General features: G+C 42.0%; 1 protein-coding gene across 3 annotated transcripts in view; it reads right to left on the minus strand.

Moving 5' to 3' along the window:
- Positions 1–2322: 2322 nt before the first annotated feature.
- LOC118364079 (sodium- and chloride-dependent transporter XTRP3A-like) overlaps positions 2323–23876 on the minus strand; it is a 31200-nt gene continuing 9646 nt past the window's right edge. For 2 of the 3 annotated variants that reach the window (XM_052494576.1, XM_052494575.1), the window contains 9 exons: positions 22856–22947; positions 22333–22560; positions 17025–17135; positions 14395–14636; positions 13610–13772; positions 12735–12939; positions 11818–11977; positions 10883–11048; positions 2323–7163 (listed from right to left, as the gene is read on the minus strand). In XM_052494576.1, coding sequence (XP_052350536.1) covers positions 6996–7163; positions 10883–11048; positions 11818–11977; positions 12735–12939; positions 13610–13772; positions 14395–14636; positions 17025–17135; positions 22333–22560; positions 22856–22947 — 1535 coding nt within the window. In that variant the 3' untranslated portion in view covers positions 2323–6995. The remainder of the gene's footprint in view (positions 7164–10882; positions 11049–11817; positions 11978–12734; positions 12940–13609; positions 13773–14394; positions 14637–17024; positions 17136–22332; positions 22561–22855; positions 22948–23876) is intronic. The other variant, XM_052494577.1, reaches the window with a different exon arrangement.

A 23876-nucleotide genomic window follows, 5' to 3' on the forward strand; every position in this document is an offset into this window, starting at 1 on the left:
GAGACAGGAAACACAGAGATATATACACCGGGGATAATAAGCGACACTGGAGGGGGTGGAGACAATCACAAGGACAGGTGAACCAGATCAGGGTGTGACAAGTTGAAAACATCTATGGAAGTACATATGGAGGTGCATGTAAAAAAATCAAAAATAAATCCTGATTTTTCTTACATCACTCAAATGTAGGACAAACACTTCAGAATAAACTTCCTTTTCTATCTGTTGTTCTATGTAATGATTCTGCTATTCAATGTGTTTGTATGGGCTAATAGCAGTAATGCCAAATACAGATTATTTCAAAGTAGCCACCCTTTACCTTGATGACAGCTTTGCACACTCTTGGCAATCTCTAAACCCGCTTCATGAGGTAGTCACCTGGAATGCATTTCATTTAAGAGGAGTGTGCAAAGCTGTGAAATGTTTTCAGGTAAAATTTACTTTAATTAAGGGCTTGATTTAATCCATAATGCTGAAGGTCAGCTCCATAGTGCTATTGAAATTCTTCAGCGCTACTGATTGAATTGAGCCCTAATAAATGTTGGGAACATTATCTTATTGGACCATATTCAGAAAATAAAAACATTTAGCATACTCAGCTATTCCTCTCTTGAATCAGCAGCCAATATGAAACTTGTACGATATGTCTGGAGCATGTCCTCACTAACTTCACACTTTCCAATGATGTGAAGAATCAATATTTGAGGAGGAAGAGAGACAGGGAGCTACACAAAGGGAAAGTTAGGTGCATGTCAGTCAGCACCCCAGTACATTTCCATAGAGTGTGTCAGTACATTTCCATAGCTTGTGTCAGTACATTTCCATAGTGTGTCAGTACATTTCCATAGCTTGTGTCAGTACATTTCCATAGCGTGTGTCAGTACATTTCCATAGCTTGTGTCAGTACATTTCCATAGCGTGTGTCAGTACATTTCCATAGCTTGTGTCAGTACATTTCCATAGCGTGTGTCAGTACATTTCCATAGCTTGTGTCAGTACATTTCCATAGCGTGTGTCAGTACATTTCCATAGCTTGTGTCAGTACATTTCCATAGCTTGTGTCAGTACATTTCCATAGCTTGTGTCAGTACATTTCCATAGCTTGTGTCAGTACATTTAAATAGCTTATATCTCTCGTTGGCTGGCCCTCGCTTCATACTCGTCGCCAAACCCACTGGCTCCATGTCATCTACAAGACCCTGCTAGGTAAAGTCCCCCCTTATCTCAGCTCGCTGGTCACCATAGCATCACCCACCTGTAGCACGCGCTCCAGCAGGTATATCTCTCTGGTCATCCCCAAAACCAATTATTTCTTTGGCCGCCTCTCCTTCCAGTTCTCTGCTGCCAATGACTGGAACCAACTACAAAAATCTCTGAAACTGGAAACACTTATCTCCCTCACTAGCTTTAAGCACAAACTGTCAGAGCAGCTCACAGATTACTGCACCTGTACATAGCCCACCTATAATTTAGCCCAAACAACTACCTCTTTCCCTACTGTATTTATTTTATTTTATTTATTTATTTTGCTCCTTTGCACCCAATTATTTGTATTTCTACTTTGCACATTCTTCCACTGCAAATCTACCATTCCAGTGTTTTACTTGCTATATTGTATTTACTTTGCCACCATGGCCTTTTATTGCCTTTACCTGCCTTATCTCACCTCATTTGCTCACACCGTATATAGAGTTGTTTATACTGTATTATTGACTGTATGTTTGTTTTACTCCATGTGTAACTCTGTCGTTAAATGTGTCGAACTGCTTTGCTTTATCTTGGCCAGTTCGCAATTGTAAATGAGAACTTGTTCTCAACTTGCCTACCTGGTTAAATAAAGGTGAAATAAATAACAAATACATTTTAAAAATCCATAGCTTGTGTCAGTACATTTCCATAGCTTGTGTCAGTACATTTCCATAGCTTGTGTCAGTACATTTCCATAGCTTGTGTCAGTACATTTCCATAGTGTCAGTACATTTCCATAGCTTGTGTCAGTACATTTCCATAGCTTGTGTCAGTACATTTCCATAGCTTGTGTCAGTACATTTCCATAGCTTGTGTCAGTACATTTCCATAGCTTGTGTCAGTACATTTCCATAGCTTGTGTCAGTACATTTCCATAGCTTGTGTCAGTACATTTCCATAGCTCGTGTCAGTACATTTCCATAGCTTGTGTCAGTACATTTCCATAGCTTGTGTCAGTACATTTCCATAGCTTGTGTCAGTACATTTCCATAGCTTGTGTCAGTACATTTCCATAGCTTGTGTCAGTACATTTTTGATATTGCAGAGTCACATTGTTGACACATCATCACAAAATAGTACTAAATGCTTTTATTTCCATACAGATATTGAAACAGACTACAGATATTACAAATTTAACTACTCAATCTCATATACACAAAATGTATTTCTACTGAAAAGGTGGACCTTGGTGGTCCTGCTATTGGAAGTATGGAACTATTACTGGGTATTGAGATTAGGGAGAGAACATTTTCCTGGTTATATTACCCTTTGGATTGTTCCACAAAAAGAGTGACTTTTGCGTAGTGTTATTTTGTCAAAAAAACATATTTCACCTAATATTATCATTCTGTCATAAGGAGCACACATTCACATTCCCTATTCATTCACATTCCCTATTCATTCACATTCCCTATTCATTCACATTCCCTATTCATTCACATTCCCTATTCATTCACATTCCCTATTCATTCACATTCCCTATTCATTCACATTCCCTATTCATTCACATTCCCTATTCATTCACATTCCCTATTCATTCACATTCCCTATTCATTCACATTCCCTATTCATTCACATTCCCTATTCATTCACATTCCCTATTCATTCACATTCCCTATTCATTCACATTCCCTATTCATTCACATTCCCTATTCATTCACATTCCCTATTCATTCACATTCCCTATTCATTCACATTCCCTATTCATTCACATTCCCTATTCATTCACATTCCCTATTCATTCACATTCCCTATTCATTCACATTCCCTATTCATTCACATTCCCTATTCAAGAGGTCAAATTAATTTAAAAAATGGCAATTAAAGTAACAGGGTTGACAATTTTATCTTAAATCAGCCATAACCCCCTGCAAGCTCAACAAAAAAAACTTGAAACATTTCTAGCCCATCTATGCTCGAAGTGTTATGCTCAACGCTAACAGTTTTCTACCACAAAACAAGAGAAAAACACCATAGAACCAGCTTATAATATTTTTTTATTTAACCTTTATTTAACTAGACAAATCAGTTAAGAACAAATTCTTATTTACAATGATGGCCTACACCGGCCAAACCCGGATGACACTGGTCCAACTGTGCACCGCCCTATGGGACTCCCAATCACAGCCAGTTGTGATACAGCCTGGATTCAAACCAGTGTGTCTGTAGTGACACCTCTAGCACTGAGATGCAGTGCCTTAGACCGCTGAGCCACTCGGGGACCGCCGCACCACTTGGGGACCGCTGTGCCACTTGGGACCGCTGCGCAACTAGAAATAGTTCCAGCATATTAACATTTGTCTAGTTTACATAACAGGCTTGACCTTAAAATGTGGGACAAACGTAAATTAATCACTAATGCAAGAAAATATATATATATATGTCAGAAAAACATGTCAAAATATAGTGCTTTGGCACCTTAACGAATCTTTATTCATATAAAAAATAGGATATATTACATTTTCCATGTGGTTTGTATTAAAGGGCACTTCATTTAATATATCAGGCTTTAAAATGTCTACTTAAAATATCAAAGAGACGCAAAAGGCACTCTATTTGAAGAACGACCCCGTTATATTCAGCCCTAAACCTCAGCTCACTAGGCTGAAGACAAAACTACATTCCAGTCTTTGACAGAGAAAAAAAAGTGCTTAACTTCAGACAAACACGCTATTTAATGCAGGTGGTTCTTAGATGGCCCATGTCTATCCCATAGAAATAAAATCTCATGCTATACTGGACGAAAATATAAACGCAACATGTAAAGTGTTGGTCCCATGTTTCATGAGCTGAAATAAACAATCCCAGATATTTTCCATATGCACAAAAAGCTTATTTCTCTCAAATGTTATGCTCAAATTAGTTTACATCACTATTAGTGAGAATTTCTCCTTTCTCCTCTCCTTATCTCCAAGATAATCCACCCACCTGACAGGTGTGGCACATCAATAAACTGATTAAACAGCATGATCATTACACAGGTGGACCTTGTGCTTGGGACAATAAAATGCCACTCTAAAATGTGCAGTTTTGTCTTACAACACAATGTCACAGATGTCTCAAGTTTTGAGGGAGCATGAAATTGGTATGCTGCTTGCAGGAATGTCCACCAAAGTTGTTGCCAGAGAATTTAATGTCCATTTCTCTACCATAAGCTGCATCCAATGTCGTTTTATAGAATTTGGCACGTAGGTTCAATGGGCCTCACAACCACAGACCACTTGTAACCGCGCCAGCCGAGGACCTCCACATCCAGCTTCTTCACTTGCGGGATTGTCTGAGGCGGTGCTGAGGAGTATTTCTGTCTGTAATAAAGTCATATTGTGGGGAAAAACTCATTCTGATTTTCTGGGCCTGGTTCTCCAGTGAGTGGGCCTGGCTCCCAAGTCAGTGAGCCTATACCCTCCCAGGCCCACCCATGGCTGTGTCCTTGCCCAGTCATATGAAAACCATAGATTAGAGCCTAATTTATTTACTTCAATTGACTGGTTTCCTCATATGAACTGTAACTCAGTAAAATCATTGAAATTGTTGCATGTTGTGTTTATATTTTTGTGGTCTATACATTTAATGGTATTATAAAGTACACAGCTTGTCAAACCAAACACTTAAAAAAAATCCAGATTTCATAACATTGAAATGTGTCATCCTTGCTGGCTACTAGCAAGTTGGATTGAATTAAATGCCTGGTTTGCAACAGGCTGTATCTTGTATCTTGTTCACTAATACCAATGGTTCAAATGTCTTCATGTCTTTAATAATTTCACCATAGAAAATACTACTTATAAAACATGAACACATCATTGTGGTACAGCAGTACCTGTATTAAACATTGTACAAATATATTTACACAGTGTTTCCATCACTGTACAGTAGAACAACTTTGATTTTAGAAGTGGGGGGACATACATGTTTTTTAAATCCAGTCGGATAAACACTCCAAACAGCCTACCTGACCGCTCGGAGGCTTCTGCATGGTCCTAAAGCACACCATTGCCTCGTTTTTAAAATCACATTCCAATGATAACATCAGCGGGGGACAAAAATGCAATTTCAGAATGTAGGGGGGGACCTGTCCCCCCATCCCCAGTCAAGGTTGCGCCCCTGTTATTATAAATGGATGGTTTCAAATTGTTAACATGAAAAATGCTCACAGCATTACAACATGTTTGGCAATTGTTTCTGTGCAAACCCATACATTTTCCTGTAAAAAGAGTAGGTCTACATTGTATTTTTTGCTCGTGAATATGCACAGCACATTGGTACATAACCATTGGGCTGTATCCTAAGTCCAGTTGATGTGGATTCTATGACAGCAGTGCAACACTACAATACTTTCTAATTAGAAGAGCACACAATCTTTCACACGTTCAGGAGGTGAAACGCTCTGGAATGTTGCAGAAAGAAATGCTTCCTATAGAGCTAACATGATTTCCTATTCTATATGACAGAGAATAGTGTCTGTTCTACATAATATATATATCTATCTGGTAAGAAGTCACTGATGAGAAGTAAGAAGTCACTGATGGTGAATTGACAGCAAAGCCCATAGGTATAGATATGGTCTTGGTCCTGTTCATAGAGATTTGTTCGTTATATGTGAAATTATCAGTATGTTTGCAAACACTAAATCACATACAGCTATTGCTACAAGTTGTTCTTGGTCATTTGACACCAGTCAGACTGTATTCAGTCATAACCGAGTCAGACGAAGGTCTACCTTGTACATCCAGGCACTCAACATATCTCACAACTCATTGAGTAATCTACAGAATATCTACAGTAAACCAATGGGATACAAAATACTTCACCATAATGACATTCAAGGGAAAAAATATCTTAAACATTTTGTGGCGCTTTAAATAAAGAGGGTTGACACACTGTGTCTCAAAGAATCTGCTACTGAAAGCTAAACATTAAAGGTCCAATGCAGCCATTTTTATCTCAATATCATACAATTGATGGGTTACAATTAAGTACCTTACTGTGATTGTTTTCATTTAAAATGGTCAAAAAGATACCAAAATAGCTTCTTAGCAAAGAGCTATTTTTCAAGCAAAAATGTTGCTAGGACTGTCTTGTAGAGGTCTGAGTGGGGAAGGGAAAATGGAAAACTAGCTGTTATATGCAGAGGTTTGGATCTCTTTCTTATTGGTCTATTAACTAATTTACCATGCTCCATCCCACCAAACAGCTCTTACACTAAAAGGGGATTATAATAATGTTCCCAATTTCACTTTATTATTCCAACCTCATAGCCTGGAAATATGTACAAAACACAGGAAATCGTTGTTTTTTTTCTCACTGCACTGGGCCTTTAAACAATGCAATAAACCATTCACAAGATTATTTGTTCGTTTTTCACTTCTGAAATATTTTGGATGTAGTTCTAAGCCCTGCTCAGAACCACAAATACAAAATACAAAAGTTCACTATTATCACCCAGTAAGTATTAGATGCCAAAGGACGACGGGGGCTAATGCTAGGTACAGATCTGGCGGTCTGTCCACCAGCAGCACAGCGGCAGAGCCAGCCTGCCCCGGGGGGAGAAAGAGGGCCTTTGGTTTGTGGTGTGGCATGAACCACTGCACCAGGAGAGTGAGGTACTGTTCTGTTAAGACAGCCATGATACGGACGGTAGGTTGTCGATCAGTCGATCCTATAACTAGAGGGTCCAGTCAGTCTCAGAGCCGTAATGTAGCAGCTCTGCCTTGTGTCACTCTGTCTGTCAACCAATACGTCGGTCTTTACGCTGACACAGTGCTGACAGTGCGCTCTCTCTTCCCACTGGCCAGGTTCCTCTTCTTACAGTAGGTGTAGAGGGCCGTCAAAGGGATACAGCAGACAGAGGAGGCTAGGAGGAGGCCGATGAAGGCTTGGGCGTAGGGAGGATACTCCGTCACCACAGACTTCCCCTGGAGAGGGAAGACAACAGGACAGGCAGAGATCAACATTGTATTTGGGTGCAGCATATTCTGTTCCAGTGCTTTTCTTTGATTCATGTATGACTGCCGCCGACAGAGATGGCCGCCAGAGATGGCCGCCTCGCTTCGCGTTCCTAGGAAACTATGCAGTTTCTTGTTTTTTTTACGTGTTATTTCTTACATTAGTACCCCAGGTCATCTTAGGTTTCATTACATACAGTCGAGAAGAACTACTGAATATAAGATCAGCGTCAACTCACCATCAGTACGACCAAGAATATGTTTTTCGCGACGCGGATCCTGTGTTCTGCCTTACAAACAGGACAACGGAATGGATCGCATGCAGCGACCCAAAAAAACGACTCCGAAAAAGAGGGAAACGCGGCGGTCTTCTGGTCAGACTCCGGAGACGGGCACACCGTGAACCACTCCCTAGCATTCTTCTTGCCAATGTCCAGTCTCTAGACAACAAGGTTGATGAAATCCGAGCAAGGGTAGCATTCCAGAGGGACATCAGAGACTGTAACGTTCTGTGCTTCACGGAAACATGGCTCACTGGAGAGACGCTATCCGAAGCGGTGCAGCCAACGGGTTTCTCCACGCGCCGACAGAAACAAACACCTTTCTGGTAAGAAGAGGGGCGGGGGCGTATGCCTTATGGCTAACGAGACATGGTGTGATGAAAGAAACATACAGGAACTCAAATCCTTCTGTTCACCTGATTTAGAATTCCTCACAATCAAATGTAGACCGCATTATCTAACAAGAGAATTCTCTTCGATTATAATCACAGCCGTATATATCCCCCCCCAAGCAGACACATCGATGGCTCTGAACAAACTTTATTTAACTCTTTGCAAACTGGAAACAATTTATCCGGAGGCTGCATTCATTGTAGCTGGGGATTTTAACAAGGCTAGTCTGAAAACAAGAGTCCCTAAATTTTATCAGCATATTGATTGCGCAACCAGGGGTGGAAAAACCTTGGATCATTGTTACTCTAACTTCCACGACGCATATAAGGCCCTGCCCCGCCCCCTTTCGGAAAAGCTGACCACGACTCCATTTTGCTGATCCCTGCCTACAGACAGAAACTAAAACTAGAGGCTCCCACGCTGAGGTCTGTCCAACGCTGGTCCGACCAAGCTGACTCCACACTCCAAGACTGCTTCCATCACGTGGACTGGGATATGTTTCGTATTGCGTCAGATAACAACATTGATGAATACGCTGATTCCGGGTGCGAGTTCATTAGAACGTGCGTTGAAGATGTCGTTCCCATAGCAACGATTAAAACATTCCCTAATCAGAAACCGTGGATTGATGGCAGCATTCGCGTGAAACTGAAAGCGCGAACCACTGCTTTTAATCAGGGCAAGGTGTCTGGTAACATGACCGAATACAAACAGTGCAGCTATTCCCTCTGCAAGGCTATCAAACAAGCTAAGCGTCAGTACAGAGACAAAGTAGCATCTCAATTCAACGACTCAGACACAAGAGGCATGTGGCAGAGTCTACAGTCAATCACGGACTACAGGAAGAAATCCAGCCCAGTCACGGACCAGGATGTCTTGCTCCCAGGCAGACTAAATAACTTTTTTGCCCGCTTTGAGGACAATACAGTGCCACTGACACGGCCTGCAACGAAAACATGCGGTCTCTCCTTCACTGCAGCCGAGGTGAGGTGAGTAAGACATTTAAACGTGTTAACCCTCGCAAGGCTGCAGGCCCAGACGGCATCCCCAGCCGCGCCCTCAGAGCATGCGCAGACCAGCTGGCCGGTGTGTTTACGGACATATTCAATCAATCCCTATACCAGTCTGCTGTTACCACATGCTTCAAGAGGGCCACCATTGTTCCTGTTCCCAAGAAAGCTAAGGTAACTGAGCTAAACGACTACCGCCCCGTAGCACTCACTTCCGTCATCATGAAGTGCTTTGAGAGACTAGTCAAGGACCATATCACCTCCACCCTACCTGACACCCTAGACCCACTCCAATTTGCTTACCGCCCAAATAGGTCCACAGACGATGCAATCTCAACCACACTGCACACTGCCCTAACCCATCTGGACAAGAGGAATACCTATGTGAGAATGCAGTTCATCGACTACAGCTCGGCATTCAACACCATAGTACCCTCCAAGCTCGTCATCAAGCTCGAGACCCTGGGTCTCGACCCCGCCCTGTGCAACTGGGTACTGGACTTCCTGACGGGCCGCCCCCAGGTGGTGAGGGTAGGTAACAACATCTCCTCCCCTCTTATCCTCAACACTGGGGCCCCACAAGGATGCGTTCTGAGCCCTCTCCTGTACTCCCTGTTCACCCACGACTGCGTGGCCACGCTCCACGCTCCAACTCAATCATCAAGTTTGCGGACGACACAACAGTGGTAGGCTTGATTACCAACAACGACGAGACGGCCTACAGGGAGGAGGTGAGGGCCCTCGGAGTGTGGTGTCAGGAAAATAACCTCACACTCAACGTCATCAAAACTAAGGAGATGATTGTGGACTTCAGGAAACAGCAGAGGGAACACCCCTATCCACATCGATGGAACAGTAGTGGAGAGGGTAGCAAGTTTTAAGTTCCTCGGCATACACATCACAGACAAACTGAATTGGTCCACTCACACAGACAGCATCGTGAAGAAGGCGCAGCAGCGCCTCTTCAACCTCAGGAGGCTGAAGAAATTCGGCTTGTCACCAAAAGCACCCACAAACTTCTACAGATGCACAATCGAGAGCATCCTGGCGGGCTGTATCACCGCCTGGTACGGCAACTGCTCCGCCCTCAACCGTAAGGCTCTCCAGAGGGTAGTGAGGTCTGCACAACGCATCACCGGGGGCAAACTACCTGCCCTCCAGGACACCTACACCACCCGATGTTACAGGAAGACCATAAAGATCATCAAGGACATCAACCACCCGAGCCACTGCCTGTTCACCCCGCTATCATCCAGAAGGCGAGGTCAGTACAGGTGCATCAAAGCTGGGACCGAGAGACTGAAAAACAGCTTCTATCTCAAGGCCATCAGACTGTTAAACAGCCACAATTAACATTGAGTGGCCGCTGCCAACACACTGACACTGACTCAACTCCAGCCACTTTAATAATGGGAATTGATGGGAATGATGTAAATATATCACGAGCCACTTTAAACAATGCTACCTTATATAATGTTACTTACCCTACATTATTCATCTCATATGCATACGTATATACTGTACTCTATATCATCGACTGCATCCTTATGTAATACATGTATCACTAGCCACTTTAACTATGCCACTTTGTTTACATACTCATCTTATATGTATATACTGTACTCGATACCATCTACTGTATCTTGCCTATGCTGCTCTGTACCATCACTCATTCATTTATCCTTATGTACATATTCTTTATCCCCTTACACTGTGTATAAGACAGTAGTTTAGGAATTGTTAGTTAGATTACTTGTTGGTTATTACTGCATTGTCGGAACTAGAAGCACAAGCATTTCGCTACACTCGCATTAACATCTGCTAACCATGTGTATGTGACAAATAAAATTAGATTTGATTTGATTTCATTTGACTGGTACAATCAAGTCTCCCTTTGGGGATGTATAAAGTAATACCTTATCTTACCCGTTTTTTGGGCCGAGTGCTTGTTAGTGTAATGACAGGGTTATTGATAAGATATTGGAGATAAAAAGAGAGGCCTTACCAGTTCTTTGTTCCAGGCCTGGTATGTGGGCGTTCCTCCCTGGATGTAGTTGACGATGTAGAAGATGAATAGGGCAATGAGGAGGATGGGACTGACTCCTGCCAACATGATCTTCCAGTAGCAGTTAAGACGATGACCTAACATGTCTTCTACATCCTTCTCAAACCTGGAGAGGGAAACGTTGTAGGAGCATTGACATGAGGACTCTGTCGATTAAGGCAGCCCCCCGCACCGCTCTGATTCAGAGGGGTTGGGTTGAATGAAAGACACATTTTGGTTGAATACATTCAGCTGTGCAACTGACTAGGTATCCCCTTTCCCTTCCTAAAATACATTCATATATTTTGTATGGGCAAAAGACAACCATGGTATTTTAGTTTAAACATTCATTCAACATTCAAAGGAAATTGCTTATATGCTTCTTAAGCCATTTTGCTTTTAATAAACAGTACAAGCCCAACTTAAAAAACTACAGTGCAGTTCAGTCAAAATCCTGAGAGAAGAGTGAAAGGAATGTGAGGTATTTGTAGATGATTATGCTAAGTGTTGTTTGGCATTACTGGACACAATACAGCTTTTATGAGGTACTTTAAAGACTTAACTCTACTGGCTGCTAACACAACTGAAGTAGGGCTACACATTCTCCAGTAGAAACTGTTTCAAATAATGTCAGCTCAACTATTGTTTCTTGGAGAAAAGGTTCTGTATGACAAGATGTGTTCGTTTTTCTGATTTCGAAAAGCAAAGGTGATGATGCTTAGAAAGCTTCTGAAATTAGTAATTCTTCATTATCAGTATTGTACACACACACACACACACACACACACACACACACACACACACACACACACACACACACACACACACACACACACACACACACACACACACACACACACACACACACACACACACACACACACACACACACACACCTTTTGATGCCATATATGTAGCAGACGGTGATAACTTCAATGAGGACGATGAAGAGCAGAGAGAAAGTGGCTCCATAGTCGTTGAACATGGTGAACCAGTAGTTCCCAGAGCGGGTGGTGAAGCCCAGGCCAAGCAGCAGGCAGAATAGACACACCAGACCTACAGGATATGACAACACACCTGTTAGTCACACACACCAGACCTACAGGATATGGCAACACACCTGTTAGTCACATACACCAGACCTACAGGTTATGACAACACACATGTTAGTCACACACACACCAAACCTAGAGTATTGGCCCACTCCAAGCTTATCTCTGTCCTGGCAACCCAATGGTTGAACCAGCTTCCCCCGAAGTTAGGACAGCAGAGTCCCTGCCCATCTTCTGAAAACCTATCTCATCAAATAAGACATAAGAAAAACGTACTTACTACGATGGTGTTATGTAGTTATCTCACCTAGCTATTTTAAGATGAATGCACTAACTGTAAGTCACTCTGGATAAGAGCATCTGCTAAATGACTAAAATGTAAAATTTAGGATGGGACAACACACCTGTTAGTCTCTCTCACACACACACACGCACACGCACACGCACACGCACACGCACACGCACACACACACACACACACACACACACACACACACACACACACACACACACACACACACACACACACACACACACACACACACACACACACACACACACCTAACTCAAGCAGCAGGCAGAACAGACACACCAACCTAAGGACAAGACATGCCCGGGTCCACCCTAACCCTAGTTTCATGTTCACACCTTAGCTCAATTCTTACCCTCAACCACAACCATAAACCTAGCTTCACGACCACACCTTAGCTCAACCCTAACCTCCTCTTCCCCCCTTCCCCTCATCACCCCTTCTCTCTCACCATTGAGTGTTTTGGTGCTCATGTAGCGGCTGATGAACTTCAAGTCACTGAGGGGGGTGATGACGGCGATGACGTTGCCCAGCATACTGCCCATGCCCAGCAGCAGCAGCATGATGAAGTAGAGCACAGACCACAGCTGAGACACGGGCATGTTCTTAATGGCCTCACTGTACACTATGAAGGCCAGGCCTGTACCCTCAACAGCCTGGGAGGAGGGAGAGAGATGGAGAGAGAGACTTTAGTGGATATTCAGTCCTGCATAGTGCAAAAGTTTCTGAAGTCAGTATTACATTTTTTGCTTTCCTCCATTGGAAACTTAAGTGGGATGGTTTATTAAAGACAAAATGGAAAATCCAGAAGAGCATTGAAAATGAAATATTAGCATTAATTGTAACTGCAACAGCCCATGATATTTGCCACATCTCACTACCACCACCACAGAGTCAAATAAAGTTGTATAGGTGACATTGAACTATGATTAAATATTAAATATTTATAGAATGGTGAGTGAAGTTTTTATTGCCTCACGGTAAAATCAATTTATTTTGTTGCTACATGATAACATATTGTCAGGAAACCAGAGGTGTGTTGTTAGATTAAAGGCTCGATTCAATCCATATTGCGGAAATTCTGAGCTATAGCGCAAAAATGTTAAGGTAAGATCAGATTGAGACGACTTATGCAGCATTTACCCTGAATGCTGTCTCCGTTAACGCGGGAACAATGCATTTCAATTTCAATCTCGCTATATCACAGAACTTCTGCGATTCAGATTGAATCGAGCCCTAAGAGAAGTAGCAAATTAAGTTGTCTTATCAGTATTTTGCACAAGTTTTCCTATTAGTTCATTTGAGTTGTGTCTCATCATGACCTACCGTGTCTAGTTCAGCCTCTAGGTTACAGGTCTCCAGCCTACCTCCCAGACTGGCAAACTGTTCTGGGTGTGTCCTGTTCAGCTCAGTGATCCAGTGGTTGACATTCTCCAGACTGATGGTGTCCTCTGCTAGATCAAAGGTGTTCAGGAGCAGCAGTCGCACCCTGGGAGAAGAAGAGAAATGTCAGTGTCATGAAAGGACAAGTGGTGTAGTGCAGTTTCTCTGAAACTTTTTTTAGGTGGGGGAGGGGAGGGGGCCAGGTAACTTCCTGCAATTCTACAGATGGGGCAGAGAGAAAAGTGTGCAGTTTTAAAGCAAATTTCCTGCTATTCTATGCATTTTGCCATGAGGTTGAGAGAAGATTTACCAGTTTTATAGCTAATTTCCTGTAATTCTAAACGTTTTGCCATGGCTTATGACATTTAGACATTTTTGGTTTGGGACGCCCCAGCCCTTTCCAGTCGCTGCATGGTACGTCACTGGAAAGGGCATTTATGATCTGAATCATACAGTATATCTAGCCCCTTATACAATTCCTCTCATTGCTGATCTAGATTTCAATGCCTTCCCAAGTCCAAGCACCTGCCATTTCTTCCATTTGTATGCCTGCAGAAACTGCTACAGTCTACAGACGTTAAATTAATTGTATATGTTTGACCTAGAATTTTTTACGTTTGTAGTGGCTTAGTGCTGCTGACTGGTGTCACCTACGTCTCTGAGTTGAAAGTTCAATGCCAAAGTCAATGAGACAACCAACCAGACCGTGACCCCACCCAGGGCCTCACCTCTCCAGGCAGCTCTCGTAGTTGAAGGTGGCCTTAAAGCCATAGATGGAGAAGGTGACGATACTGGCGAAGATGGAGGTGCTACTGTTGACCATGGACACGACGATGGCCTGCTTCTCAAAGTTGTTGTTGTACTGGTTGTAGCTGGCAAAGGCGATGAGGGATCCAAAGCCCAGGCCCAGAGAGAAGAAGATCTGAGTGGCCGCGTTGATCCATGTAGTGGGGTTAGCCAGCTGTTCCATCTGAGACAGCAAACACACACACACACACACATTAGTAAAGCATATTAGCAGCACACACACATACAGTGGCAAGAAACAGTATGTGAACCCTTTGGAATGACCTGGACTTCTGCATAAATTTGTCATAAAATTTGATCTGATCTTCATATAAGTCACAACAATAGACAAACACAGTCTGCTTAAACTAATAACACACAAACAATTACTGTATATGTTTTAATGTATTTATTGAACACACTGTGTAAACATTCACAGAGCAGGTTGGGAAAAGTATGTGAACCCTTGGATTTAATAACTGGTTGACCCTCCTTTGGCAGCAATAACCTCAACCAAACATTTTCTGTAGTTGCGGATCAGACCTGCACAATGGTCAGGAGGAATTTTTGACCATTCCTCTTTACAAAACTGTTTCAGTTCAGCAATATTCTTGGGATGTCTGGTGTGAACTGCTCTCTTGGGGTTATGCCACGGCATCTCAATTGGGTTGAGGTCAGGACTCTGACTGGGCCACTCCAGAAGGCGCATTATCTTCTGTTGAAGCCATTCTGTTGTTGATTTACTTCTGTGTTTTGGGTCGTTGTCCTGTTGCATCACCCAACTTCTGTTGAGCTTCAATTGGCGGACAGATAGCCTTACATTGTCCTGCAAAATGTGTTGATAAACCTGGGAATTCATTTTTCCGTTGTTGATAGCAAACTGTCCAGGCTCTGAGGCAGCAAAGCAGCTCCAAACCATGATGCTCCCTCCACCGTACTTTACAGTTGGGATGAGGTTTTGATGTTGGTGTGCTGTGCCTTTTTCTCTCCACACATAGTGTTGTGTTCCTTCCAAACAACTCAACTGTTGTTTCATCGGTCCACAGGATATTTTGCCAGTAGCGGTGTGAAACATCCAGATGCTCTCTTGCGAACTTCAGAGTGGCTTCTTCCGTGGTTTCCTGCCATGAACACCATTCTTGTGTAGTGTTTTACATATTGTAGACTCATTAACAGAGATGTTAGCATGTTCCAGAGATTTCTGTAAGTCTTTAGCTGACACTCTAGGATTCTTCTTAACCTCATTGAGCATTCTGCACTGTGCTCTTGCATTCATCTTTGCAGGACGTCCACTCCTAGGGAGAGTAGCAACAGTGCTGAACTTTCTCCATTTATAGACCATGTGTCTTACCGTGGACTGATGAACACCAAGGCTTTTAAAGATAGTTCTGTAACCCTTTCCAGCTTTATGCAAATCAACAATTCTTAATCTTGGGTCTTCTGAGATCTATTTTGTTCGAGGCATGGTTCATTCAGGCAAATATGTTTGATGTTCTCTGTGCCCATATGAATAACCCCTATGATGTAACTGGAATGATGAGATAGATGTTCTTCTGTTATGTTTAGGTTTTATTATTTCACTGCCATACTGTGTTCTATCTTGTCTCAAGAGGACCACAATGGAAATAAGTCCCAGACTTTATGGTGTGTTATCCTCTATGATTTTATTAATGTGCATGTATGGCTTTTAGGTTTAATGTGTGCTTGTTTTTTTAAATGGTCGAATTAATCAACTAAACTAGATGCTTCTTGTGAATAGTAAACTCAAATGTTGTGAGTGTTTTTTTATAGGGCAGGGCCGCTCTAACCAACATCTCCAATCTCATCTCAATGATTATACTCAAGGTTAGCTGACTCCAATTAGCTTTTGGAGAAGTCATTAGCCTAGGGGTTCACATACTTTCCCCAACCTACACTGTGAATGTCTAAATTATGTGTTCAATATAGACAAGAAAAATACAATACTTTGTCTGTTGTTGTGACTTAGGTGAAGATCAGATCTAATTGTATGACCAATTTATGCATAAATGCAGATAATTCCAAAGGGTTTACGTACTTTTTCTTGCCACTGTATGTTTTTTTTATTTTACCTTTATTTAACCAGGCAAGTCAGTTAAGAACACATTCTTATTTTCAATGATGGCCTGGGAACAGTGGGTTAACTGCCTGTTCAGGGGCAGAACAACAGATTTGTACCTTGTTAGCTCGGGGGTTTGAACTCACAACCTTCCAGTTACTAGTCCAACGCTCTAACCACTAGGCTACGCTGCCGCAGGAATAAACATAACAGAACAATGCTACCATACCTTGGCTGTGAAAACGTAGATCTATTGCATCTCATCTATGCCGCTCTGTCTTTGCTCATATTCTTAGTCCATCATTTTACTTAGATTTGTGTGTTAGGTAGTTGTTGTAGAATTGTTAAATTACTTGTTAGATATTGTTGCACTGCCGGAACTAGAAGCACAAGCATTTCACTACACAATAACATCTGCTAACCATGTGTATGTGAACAATCAAATTGTATTGTATTTGATCAATAATGTTCTTTCATTCATCTAATCATTCGTACCTTGGGCGTGAACATGTACTTCACACCGTTGATGGCTCCGTGAAGGGTGACCCCACGGATGAGGTAGATGATGAGGACCAGGTAGGGGAATGTGGCTGTGAAGTACACCACCTAGAGAGGGCAGAAACAGCAGGGGGATTCAGGGTCAAAGTTCAACTATGCTGCACTGATTGCCTGTTTTCTAACACAGATTTGGCCCACTTGTCCTACGGTTTTATAACATTGCTCGCTGAATTTACTGTGAAGTTGTAGGTGAAAGTGAACTTGTTTGTGTATGTCTTTCCATCAATTGATAACGATGTTATTACTTTTCTATTATTTCTCTCTGTATTGTTGGGAAGGGCCGTATGAAACCATTTCACTGTTAACCTACACATGTTGCTTACGAAGCATGTGATTATTAAAAAGTGATTTGATTTATTTTGATGTACCTCTTTTAGGTCATTTTAGATGAGAGATCATATAAAAATCAAAAGCCCCTTGCCAGAACGAATCAGAACGATTCAGGACGATTCAGAACGAATCAGTTTTAAAGGGACCGTGTGCATGCGCTTGCACGTTATAATTAACATCATAGGCAGCTCGTGAGTTTCAAGTTTGGGGGAGCTTACAATTTATCACAATTTCTACCTATCTTCATGGAACAGTTTCATTTAAATCTCCTTCCAGACTCACATTAAGCATCTCCAATCCAAAAATACATCTAGAATCGGCTTCCTATTTAGCAAAAAAGCATCATTCACTCATGCATACCCTTGTAAAACTGACTATCCTACCGATCCTTGACTTTGGCGATGTCATTTACAAAATAGCCTCCCACACTCTACTCAGCAAATTGGATGCAGTCTATCACAGTGCCATCCATTTTGTCACCAAAGTCCCATATACTACCCACCACTGCAACCTGTATGCTCTCATTGGCTGGCCCTCGCTTCATATTTGTGGCCAAACCCCCTGGCTCCAGGTCATCTATAAGTCGTTGCTAGGTAAAGCCCCACCTTATCTCAGCTCACTGGTCACCATAACAGCACCCACCCGTAGCACGTGCTCCAGTAGGAACATTTCACTGGTCACCTCCAAAGCCAATTCCTCCTATTCCTGGAACGAATTGCAAAAATCACTGAATCTGGAGACTCATATCTCCCTCACTAACTTTAAGCATCAGCTGTCAGATCAGCTCACATATCATTGCACCTGTACATAGCCCATCTGTAAATAGCCCATCCAACTACCTCATCCCCATATTGTTATTTATTTAATTTTTACTCCCTTGCACCCCAGTATCTCTACTTACACATTCATCTTCTGCACATCTATCACTCCAGTGTTTAATTATTAAATTGTAATTACTGTAAGGGTGTGAACTGGTGGCAGAGAAGTCAGACGCAGGAGAGAAATAACTGTGTTTCCAATGGCGCAGTTTACTTACAAAAAAAATATAAAAATCAATGGGTAACATAACCTGACACACACCAGTACAGACATAGACATATACTTACAATAAACAATCACCGACCAGGACATGAGGGGGAACAGAGTGTTAAATACACAACATGTAATTGATGGGATTGGAACCAGGTGTGATTGGAGACAAGATAAAACCAATGGAAAATGAAAAATGGATCAGCGATGGCTAGAAGGTCGGTGACGTCGACCGCCGAACACCGCACGAACACGGAGAGGGACCAACTTCGGCGGAAGTCATGACAATTACTTCGCCACTATGGCCTATTCATTGCCTTACCCCACTAATCTTACCTCATTTGCACACACTGGGGTGGCAGGGTAGCCTAGTGGTTAGAGCGGTGGACTAGCAGAAAGGTTAGGTTGCAAGTTCAAACCCCTGAGCTGACAAGGTACAAATCTGTCACTCTGCCCCTGAACAGGCAGTTAACCCACTGTTCCTAGGCCGTCATTGAAAATAAGAATATGTTCTTAACTGACTTGCCTAGTTAAATAAAGGTAAAATAAAAAACACTGTTTCAATCGGATTAATCTCTCTGCCTGTCTGCCTCCCTTTCTATCTGTCTTGATTTGAGCTATCACTGGTGAAGTGAGACATTGTATCAACTCAGCAGGTTGGCGTGCTCAGATGTGTGCGCTCCCTCCATGTTATGACAGAGAAACCATACACATGCTCATTTCTCACATTGAGCACTCCAAACAAAATACATAGAAAAAATTAGCAAAACTCCTAAATAAACCAAAACTTGTTTCTCACAAGTATAGCAGGTTGTGAACTCTGCAAACAATGTTTCCACCCCAAGAATGAGAAAAGTAAATTACTGTAATACATGAATTAACAGAAATGTCTGTAACTGTTGGGGTTTGTTTCCTTGTTACTTGTCAATCATTGGCTCATTGGTGAAATTAGCATTATGACAATATATTTAATGAAATCATTCAAAAAACGTTATTAATGCAATTGCAGACAGAAGTTGACAACAGGAACATGTTGACAACACGCATGTTCCTGAATAAGTTCTGCAAAATATAAAAGGTCCCAAGTTATTTTATTAAACCTGAAGTCCAGCCCTAGTGATGTCACTGCCTACGTCATTATCTTCTACTCCCGAGACCAAAACCATGCCTACTCATCACTAAAACGCTTGTTTATATAGCTATCTAAAAGCTTTGCAGTAAATGTCCAAGTTGATTTATAGTGGAATGTCTAACTAATCTCTTATCTCTTACACTCCCCTGCAGAGTTATGTCTTCACAGTCACACATTTCTCAGACAGTTTCTTCATAAGAGGCAGAGAGCCTAGAAAAGTACTGTGGAACAATATTAAACCTCATAATGTATATATATTGTTAATCTGTAGTCTTGGACCCCATAAATGTAAGGAGGGAGGGGTCTTATAACCCCTCCCCTTCTCTTAATACAACATAAGTTTAATCAATTATTATAATACATCAAACATTTGGTACAGCCCCTATCATGACCCCGAGGTGAACCCCTTTCATAACCAAATGACAGGGGATTAACGACACCTTGACAAGGCTTTACATGTTACATACTGTAATGGGGAATTGATCAAAAATAAACAAAGGGAAAACAATTCACACAATAAACCAATGAATGTGCAAGAATTGTTGGAAGACATTGGAGCACATTATTGAGAGCTGAGTGCATGCATTCTGGAGAGAGACGCAGACATATTTTCACCACACGCGTTCCCTTATTCTTGTCTCAACATTTTCAATTATACTCAAGACACATTATCTTCACACATTTTAGATGCTTTTCACGGACATATGCAACTCAATAATCAGTTAGGCCTGCGGAAGTATTCACCCCCTTGGCATTTTTCCTATTTTGTTGCCTTTACAACCTGGAGTTTTTATTTTTCATTTTTTATGTTTGTGTCATTTTATTTACACAACATGCCTACCACCTTGAAGATGCAATATATATTTTGGGGTGAAACAATCAAGAAATAAGACAAAAAACAGAACTTGAGTGTGTATAACTATTCACTTCCCCAAAGTCAATACTTTGTAGAGCCACCTTTTGCAGCAACTACAGCTGCAAGTCTCTTGGGGTATGTCTCTATAAGCTTGGCACATCTAGCCATTGGCATTTTTGCCAATGGCTCCAGCTCCTTCAGGTTGGATGGGTTCTGCTCGTGTACAGTAATCTTTAAGTTGTACCACAGATTTTCAATTGTATTGAGGTCTGGGCTTTGACTAGGCCATTCCAAGACAATTAAATGTTTCCCCTTAAACCACTTGAGTGTTGCTTTAGCAGCATAATTAGTGTCATTGTCCTGCTGGAATGTGAACCTCTGTCCCAGTCTCAAATCTCTGGAAGACTGAAACAAGTTTCCCTCAATAATTTCCCTGTATTTAGCACCATCCATCATTCCTTCAACTCTGACCAGTTTCCCAGTCCCTGCCGATGAAAAACATCCCCCGGGGATGGTGTTCTCAGGGTGATGAGAGGTGTTGGGTTTGCGCCAGACATAGCATTTTCCTTGATGGGCAAAAAGCTCAGTTTTAGTCTCATCTGACCAGAGTACCTTCTTCCATATGTTTGGGGAGTCTCCACATGCCTTTTGGTGAACACCAAACGTGTTTACTTATTTTTTTCTTTAAGTAATGGCTTTTTCTGGCCACTCTTCCGTAAAGCCCAGCTCTGTGGAGTGTACGGCTTAAAGTGATCCTATGGACAGATACTCCAATCTCCGCTGTGGTGCATTGCAGCTCCTTCAGGGTTATCTTTGGCCTCGTTGTTGCCTCTCTGATTAATGCCCTCCTTGTCTGGTCCGTGTGTTTTGGTGGGCGGCCCTCTCTTGGCAGGTTTGTTGTGGTGCCATATTCTTTCAATTTTTTTATAATGGATTTAACAGTGCTCTGAGGGATGTTCAAAGTTTCTGATATGTTTGTATAACCCAACCATGATCTGTACTTCTCCACAACTTTGTCCCTGACCTGTTTGGAGAGCTCCTTGGTCTTCATGGTGCCGCTTGCTTGGTGGTGCCCCTTGCTTAGCGGTGTTTCAGACTCTGGGGCCTTTCAGAACAGGTGTATACATACTGAGATCATGTGACAAATCATGTGACACTTAGATTGCACACAGGTGGACTTTCTTTAACTCATGGTGTGACTTCTGAAGGTAATTGGTTGCACCAGATCTTATTTAGGGACTTCATAGCAAAGGGGGTGAATACATACGCACGCACCACTTTTCCATATTAGATTTTTTTGATTATTTTAAAACAAGTACGTATACTGAAAGCAGTTGAGTTAATTAAGCAATTTACATCCCATCATGCTTAGGGTCATGTATAAAAATGCTGGGCAGGCCATTATTTTGGCCACCATGGCTATGCCCACATAGGATGACAATGCCCCCATTCACAGGGCATGAGGTGGCACTGAATAGTCTGATGAGCATGAAAACGATGTAAACCATATACTGTGGCCATCTCATTCACCAGATCTCAACCCAATTTAACACTTATGGGAGATTCTGGAGCGGTGCCTGCAAGAGCGTTTTCACCACCAGCAACAAAACACCAAATGATGGAATTTGTCATGGAAGAATGGCGTTGCATCCCTCCGATAGAGTTCCAGACACTTATAGAATCTATGTCAAGGTGCATTGACGCTGATCTGGCTCGTGGTGACCCAATAACCTATTAAGACACTTTATGTTGGTGTTTCCTTTATTTTGGCAGTTGCCTGTATGACACAGGAGACGATAGTGACCTATGTCCACTAGATCTTCAGCTAGCATGACATAAGGGTACCATAACTGTCTTGACCCTGTCCATCATTACCGAGCTGATCTCTGACCTCTCACCTTCCCGGTGGACTTGACCCCCTTGACGATAAACAGGTAGACAATCATCCAGGCCAGCAGGAGGCAGAGCGCCTGTCCCATGTGAATCCCTCCGTTCTCTTCAATGGACCCGGAGATGTCCAGGGTCTCTCTGTAGAAGAAGTACTGGGTGGGCGTGGCCCGCTCACACTCCTCCACATGGCCAGTCAGGTTGCTGTTAACCGGGCACTCTGCCCATGGCAGGATCGACTGGGGCAGAGTGGGAGGAAACACCACAGGTCAGGTCAGGCACAGGATGTTACAGATAGCACTAGAGCAATGAACTGCGTCTTCTAAGATTCCAAACAAAACAGTCTGCACAGGACCAATAGTGTGTCCTCAAAGCTGAGTGAGCCTGTTTATACATCTGGTAATAAGATTGTAACAAGTTATTGAAGATCGTCTACATTTTATGATCGCATCATACATCTGAATGGAGGTCAAATATTATGAATTGCTCTATTGAAAATAAAGATGATTTTGCCATTGTGAGACTGGAACTAACCTGGAATGAATGAAAGAGGTACCAGAAACTCCATGCATTGATGACATTGTAATAGAGGCATAGGTACATAGAGGTCACAACACTGGCCAGACCTGGAACCAGCAGAGAGAGGAACAGATACATTTCAACTATAAGCAGATATTATCTCATTTGCATCTTTGATAAGGATACTTTTATTAGGTTGTTGAAATACATTTGCAGTGTTGGGAAGAAGTAAACTACATGTTTTTCAACTATTCATTTAATTACATTTTACAGTAGCTTACATTTTAGGGTTCTTTGGATGTCCCCATAGCAGAACTCTTTTTGGTTGCAGGTTGAACCCTTTTTAGTTCCAGGTAGAACCCATTTGGGTTCCATGTAGAACCCTCTAGTTAATTACTTTGTTGCCATGTAGAGGTGTAGTTAACTACACAAACTACATACTACGTTTTTTGCAAAAAGAATAGACAATATGTAGGCAATACTTTCCTTTCTTTTTCAGTCAGACCTGCCTAATTCTCACTTGAAGCATAGTTTTTGTGTTTAATAAGCTAAATTACACATTTTGTTAACATATGACCCCAAAGTGATCTGTTCTTGCAATTTGAAGTCAATGACATTTTAGATTTACGTATGATAATTTGTATGTAGTGAACTACTTTTTCAAAGTAACTTTAGTTAAGTAAACTATATTTTTCTTCCAGTGTGAAGAAATTGGTAGCTTAAACTATAAACTATATTTTTAGAGTAGCTTCCCGATACTGTACATTTTACACAAAAATACTGGCCTAAATGTAACAAAGCCATTTTTTAAAACGTGTGTAATGTGATTGTCACGAGTCCGACCGAGGGTGTTTCCCCTTCCCGGGCCAGTGGCACTCTGCGGTCGTCGTCACCGGCCTATTAGCTGCCACTGATTGTTTTTCCTCTCCCTCCTTGTATGTTTATTGGTAGCACTTGTTCATGTTAATTAGTTTGTCTTTATTAGACAGCCGGCCCGCCTGGTTGTTGTGCGGGATTATTTCAATGTAACCTTCGG

Source organism: Oncorhynchus keta, chromosome 34 (assembly GCF_023373465.1).
Source record: "Oncorhynchus keta strain PuntledgeMale-10-30-2019 chromosome 34, Oket_V2, whole genome shotgun sequence".
Classification (NCBI taxonomy): domain Eukaryota; kingdom Metazoa; phylum Chordata; class Actinopteri; order Salmoniformes; family Salmonidae; genus Oncorhynchus; species Oncorhynchus keta.